This window comes from Lagopus leucura, unplaced genomic scaffold, assembly GCF_019238085.1.
Source record: "Lagopus leucura isolate 7727_CA_CO unplaced genomic scaffold, USGS_WTPT01 Super-Scaffold_100004, whole genome shotgun sequence".
Classification (NCBI taxonomy): Eukaryota; Metazoa; Chordata; class Aves; order Galliformes; family Phasianidae; genus Lagopus; species Lagopus leucura.
The window spans coordinates 37840607-37866344 of NW_024962264.1; the positions used below are offsets into that span (position 1 = coordinate 37840607).

At 43.4% G+C, this 25738-nt stretch overlaps 1 protein-coding gene across 1 annotated transcript in view; it reads right to left on the reverse strand.

Annotated features, from left to right (window-relative positions):
* Positions 1-15821, reverse strand: part of MCUB (mitochondrial calcium uniporter dominant negative subunit beta) — a 28743-nt gene extending 12922 nt beyond the window's left edge. Inside the window, exon 1 of the mRNA XM_042872007.1 lies at positions 15510-15821. Within this exon, the coding sequence (XP_042727941.1) occupies positions 15510-15821 (312 nt within the window). The remainder of the gene's footprint in view (positions 1-15509) is intronic.
* Positions 15822-25738: the final 9917 nt, after the last annotated feature.

Consider the following 25738-nt stretch of genomic DNA (forward strand, 5'->3'; position numbering starts at 1 on the left):
ATCCAGCCCACCCACCTGTCTTTACTCTGTATTATAAGGCTGATCATTTATTTAACTTTTCTACTGAGCAGGCAATGAGAATGGAAAAACTGAACTTTTCCAGTACAGCTTTCCAAAGGCTTTTTCTAAACTTTGTTATCATAAAAGAAGCAAGTAAGCCCAGCACAGGAAGATGAAAGCCCCCTTGTGCTCTGAATGGTCTGGCACCTGTGCTGGGATGTGCCCACTGAGCTTTTCCCAGAGCAAACTTGCATGTGTGCTTGCTGCTCATCCAGCACCTTTCAGATCCATTTCTTCTTCCTCTATTCCTATGTTAATTCCCACAGACAGGATGCCATCCAGAGGGATCTAGAGAGGTTTGAGCAGTGGGCCCAGGTGAACCTCATGAGGTTCAACAAATCCAAATGCAAGATCCTGCATTTGGGTTGAAGGAATACCAATACAATACAAGCTGGAGATGAAATAATTGAACACAGCCTGCTGAAAAAGACCTGGGGGTAATGGCAGATGGCAAGCAGGACACGAGCCAGCAATGTGCCCTCACAGCCCAGAAAGCCTACCATATCCTGAGCTGCATCAAAAGAAGCGTGGCCAGCAGGGCGAGGGAGGTGATCAGATTCTATACTGTCACTTCACAGAATCACAGAACAGCCAGGGTTGGAAGGGACCTCAAGGATCATGAATCTCGATGCTATGAATAATTTTTTTCACTCTTTCAAGAGTCCTTGTAGCTTCTTTAAATAGGATTCAGATGTGGCCACCACGTATATCCATGCTCTATTGTGCCTCACAGGACATCTGCATCCTTCGCTTCCAGATAGATCACCTTATTTTTGTTGACATATAATTATTATGACTTTTGAACATATTCAAGTGACGTCACCATAGTGTTGAGATGTAGGGATTACACCTCTACATTTTACCAGTAATTGTATTTTGCTCTACAGGCTTATAATGCCCAAACATCAGTAGGTAGGAGCATCTTTCATAGCCTCCTAAAACACACGGCATCACTGAATTCACAGTTACTTTTGTACTGTCACTTCACAGAATCACAGAACAGCCCGGGTTGGAAGGGACCTCAAGGATCATGAATCTCCAACCCCCTGCCACATGCAGGGCCACCAACCTCCCCATTTAATACTAGACCAGACTGCCCAGGCCCCATCCATTCTGGCCTTGAACACCTCCAGCAATGGAGCATCCACAACCTCTCTGGGCAGCCTGTTCCAGCACCTCACCACTCTCATAGTAAAGAACTTGGTGACACTTAGTAAAAGAACTTAATCACACTTCAGTGACATCTTGTTTACGAATAAGACAAGTACAATTTAGTAAGTATTACAAACCGTTATATTGGTAGCTCCATTAGGCCCTTGCTGGCTCCTCTTCTGGTTTTGTGAATCATTACGATGTAAAATGGACTATGGTGTCTTTTGCACAGACTTCTTGTTTAGAAAGAACACGAATTTTCATGAGTTTTACAAAAAGAATTTGCTCCAAGATGATAAATCACAGATGAAATGCAACAGAGATAATAGCAAAAGGTTTCATACAGCACAAGCATAATAAATGCTGAAGGATTCCCCGCAGTCAGAAGAAACTGCTTATTTTCTTCTCAGTCAAGTTGGCCTCTCATTTCCTACTTTCCTTGTATCATGTATGATTATCTGCTTCCTTACAAAACTGCCTATCAGGCAGACTCCAGCTTTTGTCAAATGGTGATAGCTGAATTTCTTTTCTTTCTGTTTTCAAATCCTAAGCTGTCAGCTGCAGGCAGTTTCCAGGCAAATCAGTAAGCAGAATTTTTAAAAAGTCGCTTGCTTTTTGTTTTATAATTAGGGCATTCATACTGCCCTACAAGTAACGCTCACGTGTAGGCAAAGTGGAGTCAGAAGTTTCCAAGAAAATAATTTACTGCCTTTAAAGGACTCAGAGACTATTTCTTCCATGGGAAGGCAGGCAACATCAAATGCCTTCCCTTGGCCTAAACTAGACAGCCCTGAAAGCTACATGGACTGTGCTCCTAAAGCTGACCAACTCCTAATTCATTGCAAAATTTTCTTCTAGTAAGGAACAGGAACACCATTTTGGGTTAATCCAATAGTATCTACTTCTGTTTTACTGACAATGTTTATTTATCAACCTCGCAATCAGCCCCAGGATGCATTCCAGCATCCCAAAGCCCATAGCAAGAAAAAGACCATGCGTGTTGCCTCAGGTAACAAGCTGGAAGCAAGCAAAAGCCATGGGGCAGCAAGTCCTTGCCAGTTAGGCAGAGGCTGAATCCCAGTAGGAAGCCCCACTGTTATTCCTTGCTCCTTCCTGCTAGATTTCCAGTAGCTTTACACAGGAGCTTATTAGTTGAGAATCATAATAAGCACGATTAAGAGATAACATGAGATATCCAGAAACAAAAACGTTCATTCGTACCAGCCAAGAACACAAAGACATTCACACTGGGGGAGTGACCATGTATCCCAGTGCCACCAAAGCCCACCTGACCAGTGTGGTCAACCAGTAACAAACACACTGGCAAGTGAAAGAAAATGATGTCAGTGCAGAATCACAAAGATTTCTGCTTGCCATCTGTTCCGTTTCTCCAGCATGCTGCTGCACTGAATAAAAAAGACAGGCCTTCTTTTTTGTCTATGAGATTAAAAAACAGGAATAATGGCTAATAAGGCTTTCCTTGTTTCATAAATTAAACAACACAAGTTTGCCTCTCTGAAAACAGCCACCAGAAGGAAGGCAGAAGCTGATGGATTTAAATGCCCAGCGCTGCCTGTGCTCAGCCAGCAGGGAGCCAGTGAGGTGCTCATGCACATACGAATACAGCTCTTCCTCCCTTCCCAGGCCACCAGCAACCAGCATGAAGCCTCCTCAAATGGTCCAGAATCACATGCTTGGGTTTGAGATGGCTCCTCGGAACAGCACCTTTGTGACAGAGGGGTGCACACCATACCTATCCCACTGCAAATCTCTTAGCTTTTACAGTGAAACATTGCCATATGTTACTGCATAGAAATCAAATGACAGTTCTCTGCTAGAAATAGCTCATCATTCCTCTGAAAACACACTACACCAGGACTTTTAGTGTGGATTTTGCAAACTCTGGCAGCTTGATGTCTTTGTCATGCAGTAGTTCTGTTTTGTCTCACAACTCACAACATATGCAGTAAGCATATGTACCGAAGATATGCAGCAACTTAGCTTTAGATTCACTTTCACAGCCTTCGGCTATTTTGCTAAAGGCAGAAAAAAGCTGCAACAAGTGGAAGTGACAAGCAGAGCACACACGATTAGCTCAGCACTCAGCTCCCCTCCTGTGGCTGCACAGACCAGGCCCACTCCCCTGTCTGACATTGGGTTTTCCTTCCCAATGAGTTGATGAAGTACAGCTAAAAGAGTAAGCTGTCCTGTAAACCTGAGATTCAAGTTGACTATAATACTGCCATTGAGATAAGTGTGGGGATATTGCCAGGCTTGTAAATGCACATTTGCCTGCAGGCACCTAGCACAGCATGATTCACTTTCTGCATGTCCTTCACAACAGATTCAAATAACGCTGACTGTGACTGTTACAAGATGAAGCCAGACTCAATACATTGATGTGGTCACCCTAAAAGGACAAGATTTTTCATTCTAAATATTTATTGGATTGCTGTCTAGCATAGCTCTATGTCCATCCAGTAAAAAATTCCCACACTCTCCTTGGGGAAAGCCTTTAATAGCCAAGAGCATTTCACTCTTGAGGAGTCACATATGGAATATCCAAGGTCTCCTTCTCACTTCACCCTTATCCCCAGCCACATGCGCAGTTCCTTTCTGTTTTCTATGCTCTTACCTCTTACGCTTGTTGATTTATGAACCTCTGTAGTTACTGCGTAGGCCAGTTATGTGTATTTAATCCTTACTTTTTTTTCCTAATAAATTAAACTCTACAGCTTTTAACCATTGATACTGCACGTGATTTCTCTTCGATGATCAGCGTCTTTGAAGTAATAGGAAACCTGAAGACAAACACAGTATTTCCCTCATTGTACTACACCAACACCGCAGCTCAAGCAGCAACTTGGTTTTCCAGTAGCTCTCACCAAACATTCAGTGTGTTCTGTACCAGGAATTGGACCTTAACTGCCTCCGCTCAAGAAGCAGGCCCCTTTGCAGCCATATCCTGGAGAAACACAATCCCTGCATGCTTTATCACGCTGGGATACTGAGGAGTGAAGAAAAATGAGACCAGGAGCAGCCTGCTGCAGGTAAATAATTAACTATCAGAACAGTGCCAACCTAATTCCCAGCTCGCTTCTCCTCTCCTACGCTTCAGCATGACACCTTGATGTCTGAATCTGGTAGCACAATGTACTCACTAGCGCAGGCTGGAAGCAAACAGCTCCTACTAGCAGACTACTTTCTTTAAAACTCTTTGGAGGAGACAGAGGGGTGACATTTCCCAGCTATGGATTAAGTTTTCTCTGGCTGGTTATAGACAAGCTGTTGGCCAAATCAAGTCCCTGTGGCCATAGCAGAAAAGGTCAGCAGAAGGCAGCCCTGAATACTGGTACCTCCCAGCCCTGGTTCTGTTTGCTCCATAGAATTGCCAGCCCTCCCCTGTCACTCATGTGCAGTGACAACCCATAGTTACACTGCTTCCGTCAGAAGAATTGTTTTGGTTTTGATTTCTAAATGAGACTTTCACAAACTGCTATTTCATCAGAGCAATGCCAGGATGGCCCCCCAGCAGATGCCTCCAGGTTCACAGCAAGCCATGGATCTCCTCAGCCCAACAGCTGTTGAAGCACTGTATTCCCTGGATAGCATGGGACTCGCTCTCCAGGCACCTTACTAGCATGAGTAAATTTACTTCAGCACTGGTAGCAAAACAGACCGTTACGTAGCATTTGGCAGCAAGGGAGAAAAAGTGATACCCCATTTGTTTTTCCTTCAGAGCTCCCAAACCAGGACTAATACCAGTTGTTTGGACTTGCCAATTCTAGGACTTTGACTGGGAAATCCCTGCCATGGGAAATGCAGGACCCCAGCACCAGCAACGTGCCTCTCACAGGAACAGAGCAACTGGGACCAACTCACACCACCTGCTGCTCTGCTGTGATGAGGACCAGCACTGGAGGGGAGCAGCCTTCCTCACAAACACACAGCATGAGAATTCTTGTAAGCCTTTCCCACATTATAACATCTGCACTGTCTTGAGAAAACAGCATGTTGGACAACCTGCAGTAGCCTGTAGTTAACACCTTTATAACTCAGAAGAGCTTTTCTGGAGTAGAAAAGATCTGACTTTTTCAAGGATGGCTTACTGACAATCTAGCAAATGAGCAAAAAAGTATCTAATTAGCAATAAGAGAGCCATGTTTGCAAAGTGCTATCCTGGAAGAAAATACAAAGGAAAGAACAGTCACAGTCTCTGACACCAAGATATTTTGCTGCAATATGCTTTTGCTGTCTGCCAGTTCAACTAGGGAAGATCTGATAAGGGTTAATGAATGCACTGAAAATCTCTTCATTCACTTGTTCTGTGGGCATGAAGGGCACAAAGAGACACACCAGTCTCTCCTTGCTTTCCTCATGTCTGTTTTTTCCTTTCATGCAGAATAACACTATTTAAGTTAAGAATCTGCCTTCTTCTGCATCTACATTCATATCTGAAGCCTCTGAAGCAATCTGCTAAATGCTCATTTTTAAGCAGAGGCATTAATGCTACAAAACAATTATTTAATCTAAATGGGATATCCTAAACATCTCTGCATTTGTAATTGTAAAAAGGCCAGAGTACGTGCCACACTGAGCAAAGTGCACCAAGTCAGTAACAACACAAACTACTCACTAAATATTGATAGTTTGAGATAAACACCAAAGTCCAGCAGCTCTGTTTCCATCATCTCCTCTGAATAAGCACCTTTGTTCAACATTTCCCTTCCTCTGCACATGTGTTGCTGGGGCTCAACCACAGTTTCTAGAACTTGCACATGAGATTTTCCTGCTGGCTTCCCCTGGAGCACTGTGCTGCTCTGACAGCAGATCCTGACCCTCTGAAGACTGGAAAAGGTGCTATATATTTTCCTTAAAGCTCAAATCCTTGAGTCAAGGGATGACACAGAGGTCAGAGCTTCTTCCAAAACCTAGGAGCTACTAGGAAAACCACAAAGGCCAACAGCAGTACCTAAGGGCTTGAATTCCAAGTGTTGCACAGCATCCAAAATTATTAGCACATGAATGATCAACATCAGTCATCAGTCTTTTTGTTCAAGATTGTTCATAACTTCTGATAGCATCTATTTTATTATGTTATTGCATGTAGCTACCTGCAGCATTGCAGTTGGAAATATTCATAACTTGCACAAAAGCTTCTGTAATACATAAAGAGAACTACAAATTACTGATGGTTAATGCCAAGGTAGACCAGACACGGTGTAATGGTTTGTGGTGGAGTGCATACTCGTAAGATTGGCCCCCCAACAAGCCCAGAGTGTATTTGTATTTGAAAGGCAGCAAAACCACATTTTTCATCAGCTGGTGTAGGGAATCCCCGACAACAGTTGCATCCCTGCTCACCAGACGAGTGACAGCCATTGCAGAAGGCAAGGCAACTGTCACACAAGGAAACAAGCTTTTTGAAGTGCAGAAGAATGGCACTATTGTAACGGCTTGCCCAGATTAAAGTCCTATCAGGGTATGGTCTATATCAGATTATTCTTGCTTTATACTTTCACTGTCATGAAGGATAGCTTGAGGTCAGCACTCTCAGGAGTACGGATGGCTCAACAGCTGTAATTCACTTGCACAAGGCCTGGGCTCTTTCAAATGACCCAGCTCACACACTCACCTTTCTAGGATGCCTACAGTCATAAGCACTGCAAGACTAAGCCTGAAACTACACAGCTCTCTCTAGGCCACAATACCCAGTTTTAATACAGCAGAAAGACTGATTACAAATACTAAGCATGCACCCTTTTGCTTCTGGCTAAAGATGACAGACCTAAATATGAACTACACTTTCATATCCTATAGCATGTCAGACTTTATGGCTTCAGATACAGATTGCTCTCATTTCAGATGACTACAATAAAGAACATCAGAGCACACTCTCATAACTAACAGATTACAATGAGAAAAAAGTTATGGGAATCTCATTGCAAAAATCTTATGTGTCTGCATATTAAGGTGAGGCTAGCTCCAGCTTTGGAGGAAAAGGAAGGAAAAGCCATCATCTTCTTCAAAATAAAACTGCTTTTGCTTGAAAGCCATTGCAACTAGCTGAGAAACTGTACCAGCTGGATTGACTGCAAGTAAAAGATGCTGCCATGGTGCCAGTGCCTGGGAACGTGCCCTGGCAGGAATCTTTTGAGATTTTTATTAGGCCTCTCTCAGTTTTGAGAAGAATAAGCCAAGCTGTGAGTCATTCTGCAGCAGGTCATCTCCCAGATCAAAGCCCCCAAGGGTCCACCCATTCTGAACCTTTCCAGTTCCTTGTGCTGCACCCCTTAGCGAGGCTTATGTTTTGAGATACTGAAATGAGAACACTACAGCTTCCAAAAGTTTTCCAAACCAACCAAAGTTACGCTGACAAAATGCACGCCACAAGTGTAAGCGCTGTGACAGCTAGTCTACAAGTCATTTTAGAAGCAGCCTTTGAGAAAGCATGAAGAATCCAGGATACAGCTGGTAGCATACACAGTTAAACAAGAATGGCTGAACTAAAAGAAAACTCGTATCTAGATTCCATGAGGATTTAACAACAGGGTTTGGTTACCGCACACAAAAGTTCCTCACAAAAGAGCTTCAATACTTGACTCAGTTTTTCCTGTTTGAGCACGCACTGAAGTGAAACCAGAAGAGAGGCACTTTACCTCCCCTCGGGTACGAGAAGAAAACAGATGGAATGGCTCAAGATCACGAGTCTCTGTGTCTCAATCCCCTCGCAACTCAGACCCAGAAGATTTCCTGCTTTTCATTACTAATATTAGCACAACAGTGCTCTAAGAACCCACTATTATTGACATTGCATTTTTACGACAGGTGTGTTTCTTCCATCAGGCTTCTATTTTTGCACTCGTTTTCATTTTACTGTTTGCAAACTCCTCTTTCAGCTTCTTTTGTTCTCTAGGGCACGGCAGAGATAGGATTTGCAGAAAAGGAAACTGAGCTACCCTGTAGCTAAAAGCACATTTGCCGTCTTCTCAAACATTTTTAGATACTCTAACACATCTTATACTGTGATTAATTTAAAAATTTGCTATTCACCTGTACAGCTGAGGCTAGCCCAAACCTCTGCCCCATTCCCTAAGAAACACTTCTGCACGCAGCCTCTGGCCCACCCACATACTAACCCACCACTGCAACAAAAGGACACAACAAACTCCCCCTCTGCCCCATAGCTGCAGCCCTCAGATACCCCCCTGCTGTAAGGCCAGGTTTATGCCAGCTATGGGAGAGGCAAGGTGTGGAACATGAGAGCCACTGAGGGCCCTAGGAGAGCAGGTGCTCAAGGGCTATTTAAACCCATTGGTAAATGTGAGGTTTTTTTGGTTGTTTTTTTTTTTTTTTTTTTTTTTTTTACTAAATAAAGAAATAAATAGAAGTCTGTCTTCCACAGATTGCACTATGGGATATGGCATTGCTCTGCTGAGAGCCTGATTCAAAAAGCAAGAAAAGAATATCAAGTAAGAGAGAGTTTGCAAGAGAAGGTAAGAGGATGAGACAGGTCATAAGAAAAAAAAAAATATATAGAAAACTTGAACAATGCCATAGCAACATTGCCCTGTGAACATCACAGCATAAAGATGTCAGCCCAACAGGTGACTGCACCTTCCATGGAGAATATTAGTCTTTTGCACAGCAGAACACTCTGACCCAAGCCTATTTCCTCGTGATATATTATATTTGATTTGCCAGGAAGAAGAGCAATGTAATCTCTCCTCATACATGAGACATTTAAAGATGCTTTTGTAATCTTTAATCAACCTCATGGTCTCTTTCTCTACAGTTAAGCAATAACAGAGATATAGCAGGAAGATGAAACTGTTTCATTGCTCTGCAATGCAGGTAACATTTCATACAAGAAGACATAACACCTCCTTTCCACCTGACTAGAAAGTGAAGGCTGAAGTAATTTTGATCTGAAATGACCAAAGTGCAAATGACAAGATAATTGCTTCAAAATTGCTTATCTGAAATTGAGAAAAAAAGGTTACAATCTTGTCTGTGTATAATGTATTCAATTTTTCTGTCCTTCTGAAGATGCACTGTCTGCTCATTGTGATAAGCGCAGCTTCTAAAAGTGCAAGTTTTCTGTTTTCAAAGCAAACATTTCCTTTTTCATCTGAAGGAGCACTACACACTCCCTCCCCAGCAGCAGGAGGTTGTGAATCACCACACCGGCACAAAGCTCTCTGTTTACCCACGCACTGTCTGCTGACACTTCACACAGCCACGCACAGCACGAGATCAGTCAGCCAGGCATGGATGAAGAACTGGTTCATGGACCAAAAAGAAAAGATACAATATTTAGCAGGCAAGTGGCCAACCAATGTTCATTTTTAATTTCTATTCTCTTCTTCAGCTATTGTGTTATAACAGACATAGCCACTCTAATATGAGAGATTTACCTTACAAGTGATGAACTCGACCTTCAGAGTCTAAATCCACACTTCCCCAACCCCTGGGGATCATGGACGTCATGTCACGCATTCCTTGTGAGCCATCTATCCTCACAGTGAACAGACCACAAATTCCTCATCTACTCAATCAGCTACAAATGGCACACAGCAGCACATTTACAGAGCAAGTCGATTCTCCCACACTGCAGGAATTAAGGAGCAGTCAGTCTGGCAGACATAAAACACTCTGTGGATGGCATGCAAGAATACCTGCACCTTGTGGTGCAGACTCAAGATGATCCAGGACATATGAGTCAGACGAGGATGGAAAAAGTCACAGCAAGTGGCAGGCCTGGGAGCGGTCCTCTGCCCATCCTCCCTGCTCCAGTTCAGAGAGCAAATGGCTTAATTGTTTGTTGGGCTCATCGCTTTAGCTTAGGACACTTAGCTTAGAAGACAGCCTGTCACTTCCTTTCATCTTCCTGGAAAAGAGAAAGGCATCATCATCCCAGAGCCAGAGCTGGTGTTAAATGCCCTTAACAGAAAAATCCTGTAATCAACACTGTATTGCAACAAGGCCCAGAAGTGACTGCAGAACACCTGCAGGCCCAGAAGAGCTCATTGCCTTCTCATCTGGCTGCTTTAACTGTGCTGCCAACCAGCAACCCAATGAGAAATTCATCTTTGCCGCCGACTTGCAAGTATGCAGCCAGGGTGGAAAAGATCCTGGAGAAATCAACTCCAGCTACAGCAATTCAATTCACTTTCCTATAGCTCATTCCCCTTCAGGTGGAGGAAGACAGTGGAATAAATAAATAAATAAACAGATTTATGTTTAACTACATGCTGAGAACAGGTGTACTGCCTGCTTTCTCTCTAGAGCCAAAAGTCTTACAGGAAGGCCTTCAGAAGGTAAAATCTTTACCACAAAACAAACAAACAAACCAACCAACCAAAAGAAACATCAGTCCCTTTCATTCTTCTCCCACCCCTTCAGACATAAGTTATTAGGAGCTTTAAACATTTTACCTTTAAGCTTCAAAACAAGATTTTAACACATAAAAAGAACATCCAAAGAAAAGAAAAAAAAACATTATTAGAAGAGACTAATGTTCTTAAGACACACACTACCTACATTTGTAAACAGCACTAAGTATTAGAGCTCAAGCAGTGATTTGTGGTAAATCTTCAGAGCATCCAAGGCATTTGCAGAGCAATTTTCTCAGACATTCTCTAGAGGTTCAGTATTAATCAGCCTTTTCACAGGTACAAAAAAGAGCCTCGTACAGAGCATTGGAAGGAACAGAGCCTGACTGAGATTTTCCTCATCCCATAAAGCACAAAAATGTACTCACAGCACTGTTTGGATTATCACAGCACCACTCAAAATGAAATTGCAGCATCATTTCCTGTTACCTCCTTTACAGTGAGCCTCATACAGGTACCACTTCATGGCATGACTCTTCTTATCCCCATTTTAAATTGGAAAAAAAACCAAACCAAACCAAAAAAAAAACAACAAAAAAAAACCACCAAACACCCAAAACATAAAAACAAACGTTGTCAGAAGGGCTACTAATAGGGAGGTACCTACATATGCACTTCCCGTTGCCTGCTAGATATAAGTAGAGTCACTTATTCCCAAACTTCTCAGAAGCACAGCCTATTACTTTGCTATCACATGAGGATGTTCTTCACAATGTATCACAAAATAATGAACAGCTAGAGCATGCTTAGAAGTACAAAGGATGATGAATTTCCATGATACAGACACATACCTCCAGTATGTACCTCCTATATATCTATCTCCAACATCTCTCTCCAAAAGCACATTTATCAGAGCAAATGCAGCCGTCTCCCAGTTGCTAGACATGGAAAGAGTAAGAGCAGAAAGCATCCAGCTGCCATCCCCAGTGCCATTCTTTTTTCTGGCATAGATGCACTATCCAAAGGCAATGAAATGAACTAGCTGAGATAGGCACACTTCCTGCAGTAGATGACTAGGATCTTTTCAACGGTGAAGACATTTGCAAGTTAATATATGGAAGAGTGAACAGCACTTCCATAGACAGTTCCAGGGTGTGCATGGCATTGGTGACATCCTCCAGTAAAAACACAAGGTTTCTGAATTAGAAAACAAGGTTTGGATCATTAAGCAAACTTATGTTGTAAGAAGCAGAAAGAAAAGAGGGGGAAGCTCGCTGAATGTTCACAACTTCCAGCTCTCAGCTTCAATTATACCTCACTTTCCAAAGGACCTATGAAGACTGCAAATATATAGCAGGGACAAAGCATGCTTAAGAGGAATACTCAACCACCCAAAACATTCAATGGTAACTCATGTCTGTAGCTGCTGTGATTGCTACTTTGGTGGGGTATCTTGGAAGGAGGCAAAAGTTAAAACATAGCAGGGAAAAAAAAATTGAATTATCCTGTACTATTCAGGCACATCTAGATTGATACTCCTCAGACTGTCTAAAACCAAAGGATAAACTGGAAATGAGTAATGCTAAAAGTGGTACAGCAGTCTGGAAGAAAACAAGAGTAACTAGACATCATTAACAGGAAGGACAAAACAAAGTTAGGGCCAGCCTGAAGCATGGTGTAGCCAACAGCTTGTCAGCTGAGAGCATTAAAAGAAACATTTTTGACAGATATGGATGATACTGGGAAGGACAAAACCAAAAATACTCGCTGCCCTGCTTTCTGCAGGTAACCAAACCCAGTGGTTCCCCAACTGGCTGCAATTTGCAACCAGGAAAAATCCTTTCCTCAGCAACAAGCATACATCATTCCCTAAAACAGAAAGAAAACAAAAACTTTTCACAGGCATATTTGCAAACCCACCTTTCAGCTTACACACAACCTTTATTGTGCAGATATGCAACTTAAGGGAATCCCACACATAAAAGCAGGACATTCTCTGAATTAATGATGTTAAACAGAACTAATGCTTCATAAAACAAAGAGTTTTCCCATTTCAGTTCCTTACTCTCAGTACAAGCCATGCCCCTTGCAGGAGACACTGTCACTACACCAGCAACTCCACAATGCACAGAAACAATTTTGCTAAAGGGGACCGTGCAACTGCAAGGGGTCCTGATTTTAAAAAGCTACAGGAAATAGCATAACTGAGGCTTCCATGCCAATAGCAGCTGAAATCCCCAGTGCTGCAGGCAGCCTTATACAGATCTCCGCTGCATGAACTAAACCAGGAATCTCATGTATGTGAATGACTGTAAAAAGCAAATCCATTTTAGCTTCTCCACAGTGCCAAATCTGGTATCTAACTAGATTGCGTTAAATTTTTTTTTTAAATCAGCCCTTTAGGTGTTCTCTGGCTCAGACTGTTTATGAACAGCCAAGAAAAAAGTGAGCTGAAAATTGCCAGTTTGTGTTAAAACATCTGTTCTCCATCATGATAGAAAAAGAAGAACTCTTCCCCACAAAGAACAGCAGAAGCAGAGCATTTCTCTGAGCACAGAGTTAACACGTGCAAGGCAAGAGGAAGTGAAATAGCTGGCAGCTCTGAAGTTTCAGCACAAACCAAATAGCTGTGGCATTACAAATCCGGGACTCTAACAAAGTGAACCACATCCTTCTGGAAATAAAATCCCATGTAGCAATAATAAGGCCTGCCCAAAAAACACAACACGCTTCACTTTGTCTGAAAAACTACATGTCTATGTAAATGCTGAACACTTCTCAGAACAAAAAAGTCATGCAATACAAATCAACTCCTATAACTTAAAAACCAACTTGATAAAATTAAGTATGATTTCCATAAACTTTATACTGAAAGCATAGTGGCCTTAATCAGAGCCATCAAAGAAGGCTAGGATTTCGGCTAACAGCTGAGCTGAAAAGCTGACAGTTGAGGACCCTGTTCATGATGGCAACTGCTGTTTCACAGAAAAATTTCAGCAAAAATTAGGCATTCCAGGGTGGCTGATTTACCCCCCGGGTAACTTATTTATTAGTAAGAAGCACAGCATACAAACAGATGTTGTGCTCACACATCTGCTCAGTACCAACACAGTAACTCACAAGCACCTCCATGGTATGTGACAACCCTACATAGCCACCAAAATATCACCTCCAGCTTTGCCAATGGAAGCCTATGGTCAGTGCCACAGAAGGTGCCTGGGCATGCTGATCACTATTACAGCTTGTAGCACAAAAGCAAGCTGAAAAACATGGCACTGGAGCACATCAAGGATGAGTGTGACCAGTGCTGAGCACTCCCGCCCTCCTTTCCAGAGCTGCAGCAAACCTCCTCTCGTGCCTGTGACGACAGAGCAGCCAGCAAACAGAACTACCCAAAAACTTAAATGGGGAAACACCATCAAAGAGCCATGCTAGTGTTTAACTAGTGAGATGAACATAATCTGATGCTTTGCTCAACTTCAAAATCTGAAGATCTGAACAGCTGCAGTAATGTGTTTCGCTACTTGAAATTACACCTACAGGCCATTAATTTAACTTTTATGATAACAAATGCGTTAAGTGCCTGAGCTGCTCTACAGAGGCACATTTACAAATTTGAAAGGTGTCCAAAGATGAACACAGGAAGAGGAAAATCAGAAAGCAAGCCTCATGTTGTCATGAGCTAACGGCTCTGTAGAAAAGTCAAAACTCTTAACTGCACATATAAAAAGTATTTCATGTTAACTTATTCTAAACATTTCCGCTTTAGAAAAGTCCTCAACAGAATCCTTCTCCTTAAATCAGAGTGTAAGAATTTGACTCCTGAACCTTTGTCACTGTCATGTTCCTTCCCACTGGGTGACAAAGCAGATCATTCTCCTGCTCATTTTTCCTCCTCCTCCTCCCCTTTTAGGTGCATCTTCATGAACCTTAATCAGTTTTCAGCCTCATCTCAGAAGCCATAGAAAAGCACAAAGCTTGCCTGCAAAGCTGCACCCTGCATAAGTCAGAGGTGATAAACTGAACAAGCAGCATCAGAGCGTGATGAATGGCAGTGTAAATGCTCACTGCAAGAGGTAACACATTTTTAGCACTCCACATTTAAACCTTAAGAGATGAAGGTGGCTAAGCCAATATTTATTTTAATTCCCTTCTTAAGTGTCCTCCTAACACAGCCACGATTGAGCTGAGAAAGCTTCTCAGATTAACAGAGTAGGGCCAAATTAATGCTAGGGAATTCTGCAGGTGACTTTTCAAGCACGCTGTGTGCAGTAATCCTTGTCAAGACGAACACATGGAGGTGCTGGGTGTCTCCGAGTGGCCATGACACCGTGTAGGCTGCACAGCCCCACTCAGGGCTTCCTTCTGCCTATCACCTCCTGGCCCAGGTCCTCTTTCGGGCAGACGACAGCATCGTGGTCTGCTTCATCACAGCAACACGATCAAGCGCACATGGCATTTCTGCTGTTAAAACGGTCCTCAGGGGCTATGGCTCATCCTTTCCTGACAGACAGCCACAGGCCCTGCTAGCTGCCCTGCCTGGTGGCCTGGGAGCATCTGTCAAGCTGCAGCTCCAGCTGCAGCTCCAGCTGCAGCCCGGGCCCAGCAGAACACACAACCCCAGGCACTGCACACAACGAAGTTCCACAGCAACACTTGAGGAAAAGTTTTGGTTGTTTTTTTTTCTTTTTCCCTTCCACTCCTATTTCGTAATAGAGCCCCATAACTCCCCCACCAAGCCCCGCGCCTGAAGAACCCCGCTGCTGGGCCCGCGGGCGAGGCGACAGCCGCGGCAGCGGTGGCGGAGCAGCCGCCGCCTGACGCCGGCACCGAGCGCTCCCGGGCGGCCCCACCAGCGGATTGCTCGCTTCCTCCCCCCCCCCCATCACCGAGGTTCCCGCCCCGCCCCGCCGCTCCCTGCCAGCGGCTGAACTTCTCCGAGCGGTGCTCCGCCGAACTCACCTGAGGCTCCGAGAGTGTCGGGCGGTCATCCTCTCTGCCCCGCGCCGCCCGGCCGCCCACCAGCAGCCGGAGCAGCCCGTCGCCCGACGGCAGACTCCGCACCGCCCGCCCCAGTCCCGGCAGCATCGCCCCAGACCTCCTCGTCCTCCAGGCTCGGCTCGGGGCGGGCGTGGACGAGCCCGAGCGGAGGGCGTTTCCTCCGGCGGTGTGTGCGAGGCTCTTCCTTCCCGCCCGCCGTCCGCCTGGCGGTGCGAGCCCCGGGTCGCCGTCCGCCTGCTGCTCGGTCCTGAAAGCGAATTTCAACAGCTGCATTTATAAACAGGGTGAAGAAAAATCCTGGATTTCTCATACTTGAACGCCTGCTGCTTATACAGCTGATAAATAATAACCCTTTGTCTCGCACGAGGTGATTTACTAGCCAAATTGCCCGGCGTGAGGGAACCTGATTATTACCAACCAGTGCTTCAGCAGAATAAACACTGTGATAGCACAGAAACGAACAGCTGAACACAAAAGAAAAACGTCCCAAACGTCCCAAAGTTCAGTATTTTCAAGTGCAGTCAATTCACAGCAGCAGAATGATTTGCAGAGCAAACTGCAATTGTCATTTACTGCATATTAGCTTATCCCACCAAATCTTCATGACCACAAACACAGGTTTTGTGCTCAGTGCAGAGCTCTGAAGCGAAAGGGACCCATGGTGTTACAGCATGGAAAGAGAAAAGTGCTGGATTCAGGTTTTCTCTGCTGTTGGTAATGTTCATCCACAGCAGTACTGCATGCTACAAAACACAGCTGCACCCCATGGTGATGGAAGGCTCTTCAAAACTGCAGATCTGGAAGAGCATTGCTAACATGGCAGAACTCCGGGGGACTAAGACCCCACACTCCTTCAGCTTCCAGCTGGGAAGAGGGAATGCATGTGTCCCTCTCCAGGAAATGGGAAACAAAGTAGTATGTTGTTTCTACAGGCCAAGAGAGCAGGCAGAACGTTTTACCCACTAGGCCTTGCATTGCTGCCACATTAAAACAATGCCTTTACATCACTGCCACATTAAAACAATGACCTTACCTCTTTGAAAAACCTGCCCTACATTTATATTTCTCACCTCTCAGATTGCATCATAAGGTAACTTCTGCTTCACTCTAAGAGTGAAGCATTCTGTGGCTTCTTCTTTCTTAACCATTTGCTGTAACTTTGCATCTCATACCTCAAAGCTATCTGCAAAACACTTTTAAACTAGCACAATGCAAAACTAACTTTTGACAAAGAAAATCTATATATACGTTTAGCAGTACAAAAGTTTACTAGGGAATGAATAGCAACGCTAGTAAAACCAAGAAAATTCTTTTCCCCTGCTCACAGAGGCCCCATCTGAACCCCTGGTTCAAGCAACAACCAAAAGGAATGAAGGGCACTGACATGGAAGCCCAGGTGCTCCAAGTCCCAGTGGATAGTTCTGACATCACATAAGGAAAAGAACTGGTGTCCCACAGGTTGGTACCTGTCATCTAAGCAGAGCACCAATGAATCCCAAAACCAACCACCTAGAGGGCTGAACCTGATTTCAGGCAACTCTCACTACTTATCCTTAAGCCATTAATAAACAGCCAGAGCTTTCCAAACAGTCACACAAATGAAATCCAGACTCCTACATTTTCACAGAGAAGGTAGCAAATAAAATTCTTCTGATTCTTTTGAATGGGATGACAATACCAAGGCTATCTGCTGTAAAGACAGCAACTTTTTCCACTAGAGAGAATTATATTCCCTCCACGGGCAGAGAACAAAGATCTGTCTTCAAAACAGTAGCAGTAAATATTAGCTTGCTAATCCTCCTGCTGGGGTGTGTGTGTGTGTGTGTGTGTGTGTAAGAGTGAAATGAGACCTATTCCTGACTTACACAAGACAGACAAAAGCTCTGCATTTTCTACGGAGCAGTGGATCATTCAAGTAAGATTTCCTGACCAGACTGCTGGAAGACACAACACTAAATGGGAAAAGATCTGGATTCTGATTATAGAGATAAATTCTGACTGAAGGAATGGGAAGTGCTTAGATTGGATGGAGGGAGGATCATAAATTGCACTCTTTACTACAGAGCTGCCAGGCTGCCTAGATTGCACTGGAGTATTTATTAAGTCACCAGATACCTGAATTGTGATTGTAAAAGTTGTATCATCATAGTTCCAGGGCCATTTGAGGCCCAGCTGCAGCAGGGACCAGCAGGCCAATCTGCCATCAGTGTGACTATGGAGGAGTTCAGCCTGTGCCCTTGCTGCAGCACCTACACCAACAGCCTCAGCCAGTCTCAAGTACTTCAGCTCCTTGACTGCACTATTAACACAAGCTTAGAAAACCTTTATTAGCATACACAATTTTCCTCACTTGGGCAACTGTAATGACCTGCACTAGTCCTTTGAATGACTTAAAATGTGAGGCAAAGTACATGTAATGTCATCAGAGTGGGACTAGAATTGGCACTTGTTGGGACCATATCAAAACACCACATCCTTGTATGTGGGCAGCCTTGGCAAAGGCTCCTCACAACACTCAGGGCTCTCAGTACATTCTGGCTTCTCCCAGAAGCAGTATAAAAAAACTTATTTTTTTAATAACAGACATTTAGTAAAAGATCCAGGTAGCACCACTAGAATTGACTGTAACAAGAAGTTTGGATGAAAAATAACAGAACAGGGAAAAGACTGGTGTAAGTCACTTCATGCACCACAGGTTGAAATGCATTGCATATCAGGCACCCTATTTCAAGTATTGTCTTAATGAGTACTGCAAGAAGACAGATGAACACCATAAAAAATTTAAACAGAGAAACTGAAAGCCAGAGAAAGAAAGATCCCAGCACAGCAAAGACAAAGCTGTTGGCTGCCTCCTGCTTACCCCAGCTGACAGCGCATTCACAGAAGCTACAGAACATACACAACTTTTCAGAAATAAAAAAGGTTACTATACTTTGTTCACAAAGTAATTAGATTGCAAAACTGTTCATTACAAGAAATTATTACATTTAAGGTCAACAGTGCTATTAAACTGATTAGCAAAAATGCTGACAGGGTGTTTCACTTGTCAAGGTTTAAGCTTACCTCTAAACATGCAAGATACAGAGAAAAGCCAGGTCAGGTTAACCTGCATATTACAAGTTTCTCACATTTCACCCCAGACCATTTGATACCTGTCACTCTCAGGAAAGGATCCTGCTGCAGGCTGATCTCTACCACCACTAAATGATCTGGCTGCTGTTCAACAGTTAAGTGGCTGATGGACCCCTCTGTTGGTGCTCTTCTCAACAGACATATTCTTCTTGCAGAACCAGATACAATCCATCCAGGCTGCTTGGGATGTCAGTCATGGTTGCAGAGCCACTTCCCACTCTTTTCTAGAGCTTACAAAATACATACTACGGAAGCTGAAAAATTTAATGCTTACTTTCTAAGAATGAATTACACTGTTGTATAAAAAAAAAAAAAAAAGTATACTTGTTAATTGGGAATAGTAATTTGGATGTAGGGGAGTTTGGAAACTCTCATGGCCTTATTTTGAATTAGGTACTTAAATTATAAGGTGCTAGACAGAAATACGGTACTTAGAAATGCAGTCATATCAAGAAATAGCTGAAATCAAACATCAAAGAGTTCAGAAGCTGTGCACATGCTTAGCAGCCCTGCTAGAGACATTCTGGGCACAGACCAACAGGTCCTGTCCCACTTCTCCTTGTTTCTCCCAAGCTCCACACAGGATGAAAATGGCAGTGCATTCAGATGCAAAGAAGTGCACGGAAAAATGCTTTGCAGAAGATGATTGATACACAATAAATAAGTATTTAATTTTCTAGTTATCAAAGTTGCAAAGGAAAGAAACAAAGACCCTGCAAGTGGACATCAATAATCAAGAGTAGAAGACCAGAACAAGAAATTGAAAAAAAATCTTACAATGGGGTTATTTGTATTTTCACTGCTCTTGTAATAATCTCTTGTACACAGTACTAATCATGTGAGAATTCACTTGTTACACTTAACCTTTGGACTTTTTGTGAAAACAAATCACCAGAAGCTTGCAAGTAAGATACTATTAAGAGACTTCTAATTACTTGTAGTAGTTACTTGTAGTACTCATAGTAACCTTGCAGACTCCTGTATTTGACTATAAACATAAAATCAATTTAATTAAAACTTCAATTTATTTAAAGGCTGCTGTTTCTTATTCTAAGAAAAAGGCAGGTAAAGATGTATCAGTAAATCTCCTTCCTCTCATACATGTACAATTCTGAATACCATTGTACCAAAAAACACGTTACAGTCTCAGAATTACATGGGTCCAATAGCCTTTATATTACCCAGTTGTAGTTGGAAATTTACCTTTGTGATTCTGCAGAAGTGATTAAATACACAAATCAGAAGCACACATCATGGTGCATTTAAATTGAAATATGCTCTTGTCATCTTTGCAATTACAGTAATTTTTAAGATAGTCTGCTCTGTGGCAAATAGCCTTTGTTACTGCTAAGTCATCTATGAACAAGCACATAAGCACTGAAATCCTGATTTAGAAACAACATTCAGCAGTGCCTCATACATTTATTACATGATAATTTACTAAATGGAATTTTTTTCTCAAGTAATCTTTAGGCAACTTAAATACATTTAGTTAAAGACACAAATTATATTTGCCCCAAACAATGACTTGATGCTAACCTACAGAATAATACTTGAACAATTTAACCAGGGTAGCTTTTAAAGTATTTGCAAACCATAGTTTAACACGATGGAAAGTGTAACAAAATGGGAGGGTAGAAAGGTCTTAACCTACAGAGAGGGAGGATCTACTAAGATATAATAGCAGAAGAAAGAGAAATAAAAGGGACCTCCAGGGACAGAGCAACCACAACTTCTCTGGGCAGCCTGTTCCACCACCTCATCATTCTCTCTGTAAAGAACTCCCCCAACATTCAATCTAAACCTTCCCTCCTTGAGCTTAAAACCATTCCCCGTTGTTCTATCACTGCTTATCTTAGTAAAAAATTGATTCCCCTCCTGTTTATAAACCTCTTTTAAATACTGGAAGTCTGCAATGAGGACTCCTCACAGTCTTCTCCAGGCTGGACAAGGCCAGTTCAGTCAGCTGGTCTTTGCAGGGTAGGTGCTCCTGCCCTCTGGTCATCTCTGTGGCCCTCCTCTGGACCCTCTCCAGTGGCTCCACATCTTTCCTATATTGGAGGTCCTAGATCTGGATGCAGTACTCCAGATGTGGCTTCACAAGAGCAGAGTAGAGAGGGACAATCACCTCCCTGTCCCTGTTGGCCACCATCTTTTGATGGAGACCAGGATATCACTGGCCTTCATGAGCTGCATACTGCTGGCTCACATTCATTTTTTCATCCACTGGGACCCCCAGGTCCTTTTTCACAGGGCTACTCTCAAAGAGTTCTTCTCCCAGTCTGTATACATACCCAGGATTACTCCAACCCAAGTACGAAACTCTGCACTTTGCTGTGTCAAACCTCATTAGGTTCACATGCACCCACCTTTCAAGTTTGTTGAGGTTCCTCTGAATGGCATCCCTTCCTTCTAAGAAGTCAACTGCACCCTCAGCTTGGTGTCATCAACAAACTTGCTGAGGGTGCACTCAAACCCATCATCGATGTCATTGATAAAGATGTTGAAAAGCACCAGTGCCAAGACAGTCTGCTGGGGGACACCGCTCGTCACCATTTCCCACTTGGACACAGTGCCATTCATCATAACCCTCTGTTTATGGTCTTTCAATCGATTTCATATCCACCAAATATTCCCCCCCTGAAATCCGTGTCTGTCCAATTTAGAGATAAGGATGTGATCACAAACTCAAACACACCGAGGTGTGGTCACGGCAGCCAAAGCATGGTTGAAAAATCCCAAAGTTCCTGTGGCAGCGTCAGCCTCTCAGCCACTTATTCATTACCTGGGTTTTCCTAGCTCACCCTGTATCCCTCATCACCCATAAAGAATACAAGAAAATACCACTTTTACTCCTGCTCCCTCAGCCAACTGCTTTAAAGCCCTGAAGTCTTTTTTGATAGTTCACAAGCTTCTCTCAATTACTTCATCACTGCCTGCCTGAACTATCAGTAACGAGTAATATGGGAGTGAACAAGATTTGGGAGTTTTATGGTTATATCCTTGACCCAGGCCCCAGGGAGGCAGCACACTTCCCTACGGGTCAGGTCCAGTCTGCATTCCCTCCATGATGCCCTCCATTCCCCTGAGAAGGGAATAGCCTACAACAATAACCCTTCTGTCTTTCCCAGCAGAGGCAATCTCCACACACAGAGCTGACCACCTTGCCCCTGGCAACATCTTAGGCAAACCTTCCCTCCCCTCCTCATTCACCTCCCCTTCACCATCCAGCACATCAAACCTGTTGCTTAGGGAAGTGAGGTGGATGAGAAGGGGTTCGCCCATGACACCAAGCCAGGACTGTCTTCCAACTCTCCCCATCTCTTAGGTTCCCGTCCTCTGACTGACAGCGACAGGGCAGGGGGGCATCACTTTTTGGGGGCACCTTTCTCTCTAGTATACCGGGGAGTTACTCCACCAATCAGTCGCTCCCACTCCCTGATGGTCCTTAACTTCTCCACCTCCTCCTTAAGCTCTGCCACCACGCCGAGCAGAGGAGACCTGAACAGCCACATTCTTGGGCAGGCCCGCTGTCCGGGTCGCCACAGTCTTCCAGGAGCGACCTCGCCACCTGGTGGAGACTGTGATAAACCTGAGATCTCGGAGACGGCCGGTAGGTAAAGCCAGTCTCCCGGATGAGGAAGGGCAGAGCTTCAGCGCCCCGCCGCACGACTACCTGCTACTGCAGTACGCTGCGGGCAGCGCGCACGCACTGACCCCTCCCCACTACGCACCTGACGGATAGCCGCACCGCTGCCCGCCCGCAGGCTTTTTCTAAGGCAAAGGGCGTAGGAGCTGTTGTCTGCCGGGCAGCTCCGAGTTCTCGGGGTTCCCCTGGCAAAGGAACCTGCCCGAGCCGCCCTGTAGTTGGACTGTGTCACTGCGGTTGTGGCCGGGAGGGCTCTGAAGCAGCCGACGTCGGCCACCAACCACCACTGTAGTCACGTCTCACTGAACCGAAGACACGACGCTGAGAAACTAAACTGCAAAGTTCTGTTAGCGTTAAGTCAGGCATGCTTTTATTAGCTGGGGATATTTCCACCATAAGATGACGTGATTCGGAGTCCATTAGATTTCCACGGACTGTACATATTCATCACTTACCCGCGTGCTAATTAACATACACACACCTATTTCCCCCCGGGGGGGGGGGGGAGTGATTGAGGAGTGGTCCAGTCTTCTACTCCCTGGTCTCTGCTGCCGCCTGGCGTCCTTTTAGCGTCATGACAGCCCAGCCCGGCCTTTTCCTTCGCCCACCGCCTTCCTCGCTCCCCCCCTTAGGCGGACTTTCTTCATTGACGCACGCTCAGTGGGAGAATGCCTATTACAAGTAATTTATAGGTACCAAAACCCTAACGTTTGCTCACTCAGCACTTGGCCATTATTTCTAAACATCTGCTCGTCCTTGGGTAGAGATAAGTTCAGCAACTTGTCTTTTAATGATATATACTGGGATGTTGGAAAATAAGGAGGATGGAGGGGAGTACCTTGACATCTGCCTGTTGCATCCCAGTCTATTCCTGAAGTGAGGCAATTCAGCCTTGCACAGGGGCTTCTTTTCACGTTTGATAAGCCTACTTGCATCTTTCCACTGTCGTGTTTAATTTGCAGAAGGTCTCTTGCTAAAATAGAGCAGCCTTGCAACATGCTTTCTAGTTTCTAATGCTACATCCATAACTATTCACAACATCTAAAGGCTGTTATAGTTCTGCAGGCAAGGAATAATCATGACATACAACAACTTAACAGCTATATCTCTAAAACTACACTACTAAAATATATTGTATATTTATTTCTTCAAATCATCATCAAACAAACAAACAAAAAAATGTCAAATACTGTGCATGAGTGGCTGCACTTTGGGAATTATTTCTAATATGCCTCACAAAAAGAAAAAAAAAACAAAAAACAAACAAACAAACAAACAAAAACCCTGAAATGAAACTATCCTAATTTGAAAATCAAATTTTAAAATCTGGGCTAAATCTGGCTGAAAACCCACCATTAAGGTAACAAAACATTAGCAAGAACAAGGTTTCAGACAGATTTGTCAGTTATGCCAATTTGCAATTTTAATTTAAAAGATTAAAATTTTATTTTAATACCTTTACCTTCATTACTGCAAGTTCATTTATTCCTCCTCCCTTCTTTGTCCCTCTTTATATCACAGCAGAAATCACTGCGTCAGGTCAAACTGGGTAACTGCCTGTGTTTACTCTAAATGGCAGACAAAACAAATTGCAGAAGCCTGGGCCAAGACAACAGCAGTTTACAAAAAGTAAAATAGGGTGAACAGATACGCTTCCTTTAGGTTAATATGAAGGGAGAGTTTTAGGAACTTCAACTATTGTATCGTAGCTCATTTCAGATTATGCAGTCGTGTCCGTCCCCCCCCCCCCCCCCCCCCAGTTCCTTCTCCCTCTTCCAGAGATCTGTGAAATAAAGTGGTAAACACGTACTCTTCAATATATTGTTCAGTGAGAGTCCAGTTGCAAGAACATTATACTTGCATAAATATGAAAACACATGAAAAAATATTTGTAATTAGTAAGTCAGTCTTAAATAAATTCACATAAAATAATTAAATAGAGCAAGAAGTCATGTTCTTTCTATTTGGATTTTTTTCAAGCATGTTTTAGTAGTCAATTTGAGACTGAAACAATTCATCATTGAACACTCAACAATTTCCTGCAGTAAGTCTTTTTGTTGTTGTTGTTACATTTTTACATTTTCTTTACAAATGTAATACATACATTATATATTTCATTTCTGCAATTAATTTACTTTAGTGAAATTCTACAACTTTTATGGGGAATTTGCTGAAGTCTTTAGTAAATACAAATTGTTCCTTTCAAAAAGAAATTTGTATAAACAACAACATACAGCACTGCCCTTTGACATCTCTGTTAAGAATCTGTACTTTGAAGGGCTGCCATAGCATAAGAAAAAAGGCTTCGAGACACGGCTATAGTAAGAATCAACCATATGGTATGAAAAGAAATCAAAGGGAATTAATTTTGTAAAGCTATATGCCTAAAGCTGAAAATGAGAGAAAAGCAGGAATAAAATGAGTGGGTGACTCCAGGGTACCTGCCTAGCACTAGGATGTTTTTCTTCAGAGGACAGGGAAATATCATCCCTGGATACATTGAACAAAATGTTTCCAGTTGAGACACTAATTCCGTTACAGAAGGCTACATCAGTGAGGTGTCCCCAGGGTGCCGTGTCTCATGTTCAGGGAGAATACAAATCTGAACAGGTGTAAAGAAAGGCGGCTGAGATGGCCAGGAGTGCCACAATCTTTCCTTGCAAGCAGAGGCGAGGCAAGCGCCACTGCTTAGTCTAGGAAAATGGAAGGTTGACAGGGGATACAGTTTCCATCTAAAAATACACAGGAGTGAAACTGCGGGGAGGGAGAGGAGCTATTTTAATTTGTCTGTGACTAAACATAGTCTGGAAATCAGATGCAGGTTACTGGCCATTGAGACAAACAGAGGCAAGGGTGGTCTTCTGATGGGAACAGCTGAGGGGAAGAAAAAAAAAACACAACACTTAAAATGTAAATTCAGCTGGGAAGAAACCCTGTAGTACCTCGGGCAGGAGAGACAGAGGCTGGGTGATGTTTTGTGTCTGACTCCTGCGTCCATCCAGGTTGTGTACAGGGAGGTGACAGCCTCTGATGGGCAGCTGGAGATGCGGGATTCTCTGAGGTGCTCATTGTCCTTTGGTTACTTATGTTACTTCTGATTTACATACAATGTTTCAACAAAAATATTGGCACAGTGCAAGTTTCATTTTTCTGCCTCTGACACCCAGATCTATGTGGCAGCTAACCTTGCAAAACCAACAAGTAACCAGAGTTTTCACAGGCCACAAGAGGGCTATAAATCACTTTTGTGCTGGTATATAAATATGTGCTGGTGTGTGCAAATTTGGTACGAGTTCTTAAAATGTATAAATATTAACTTTTCCGTTTCTTTTTTTCTCCATTCCCCTTGTCAGTAAAGATTAGATGTCTTTTATTTACTGTGGGAACGGCTATTAGTTGCTTTAATACT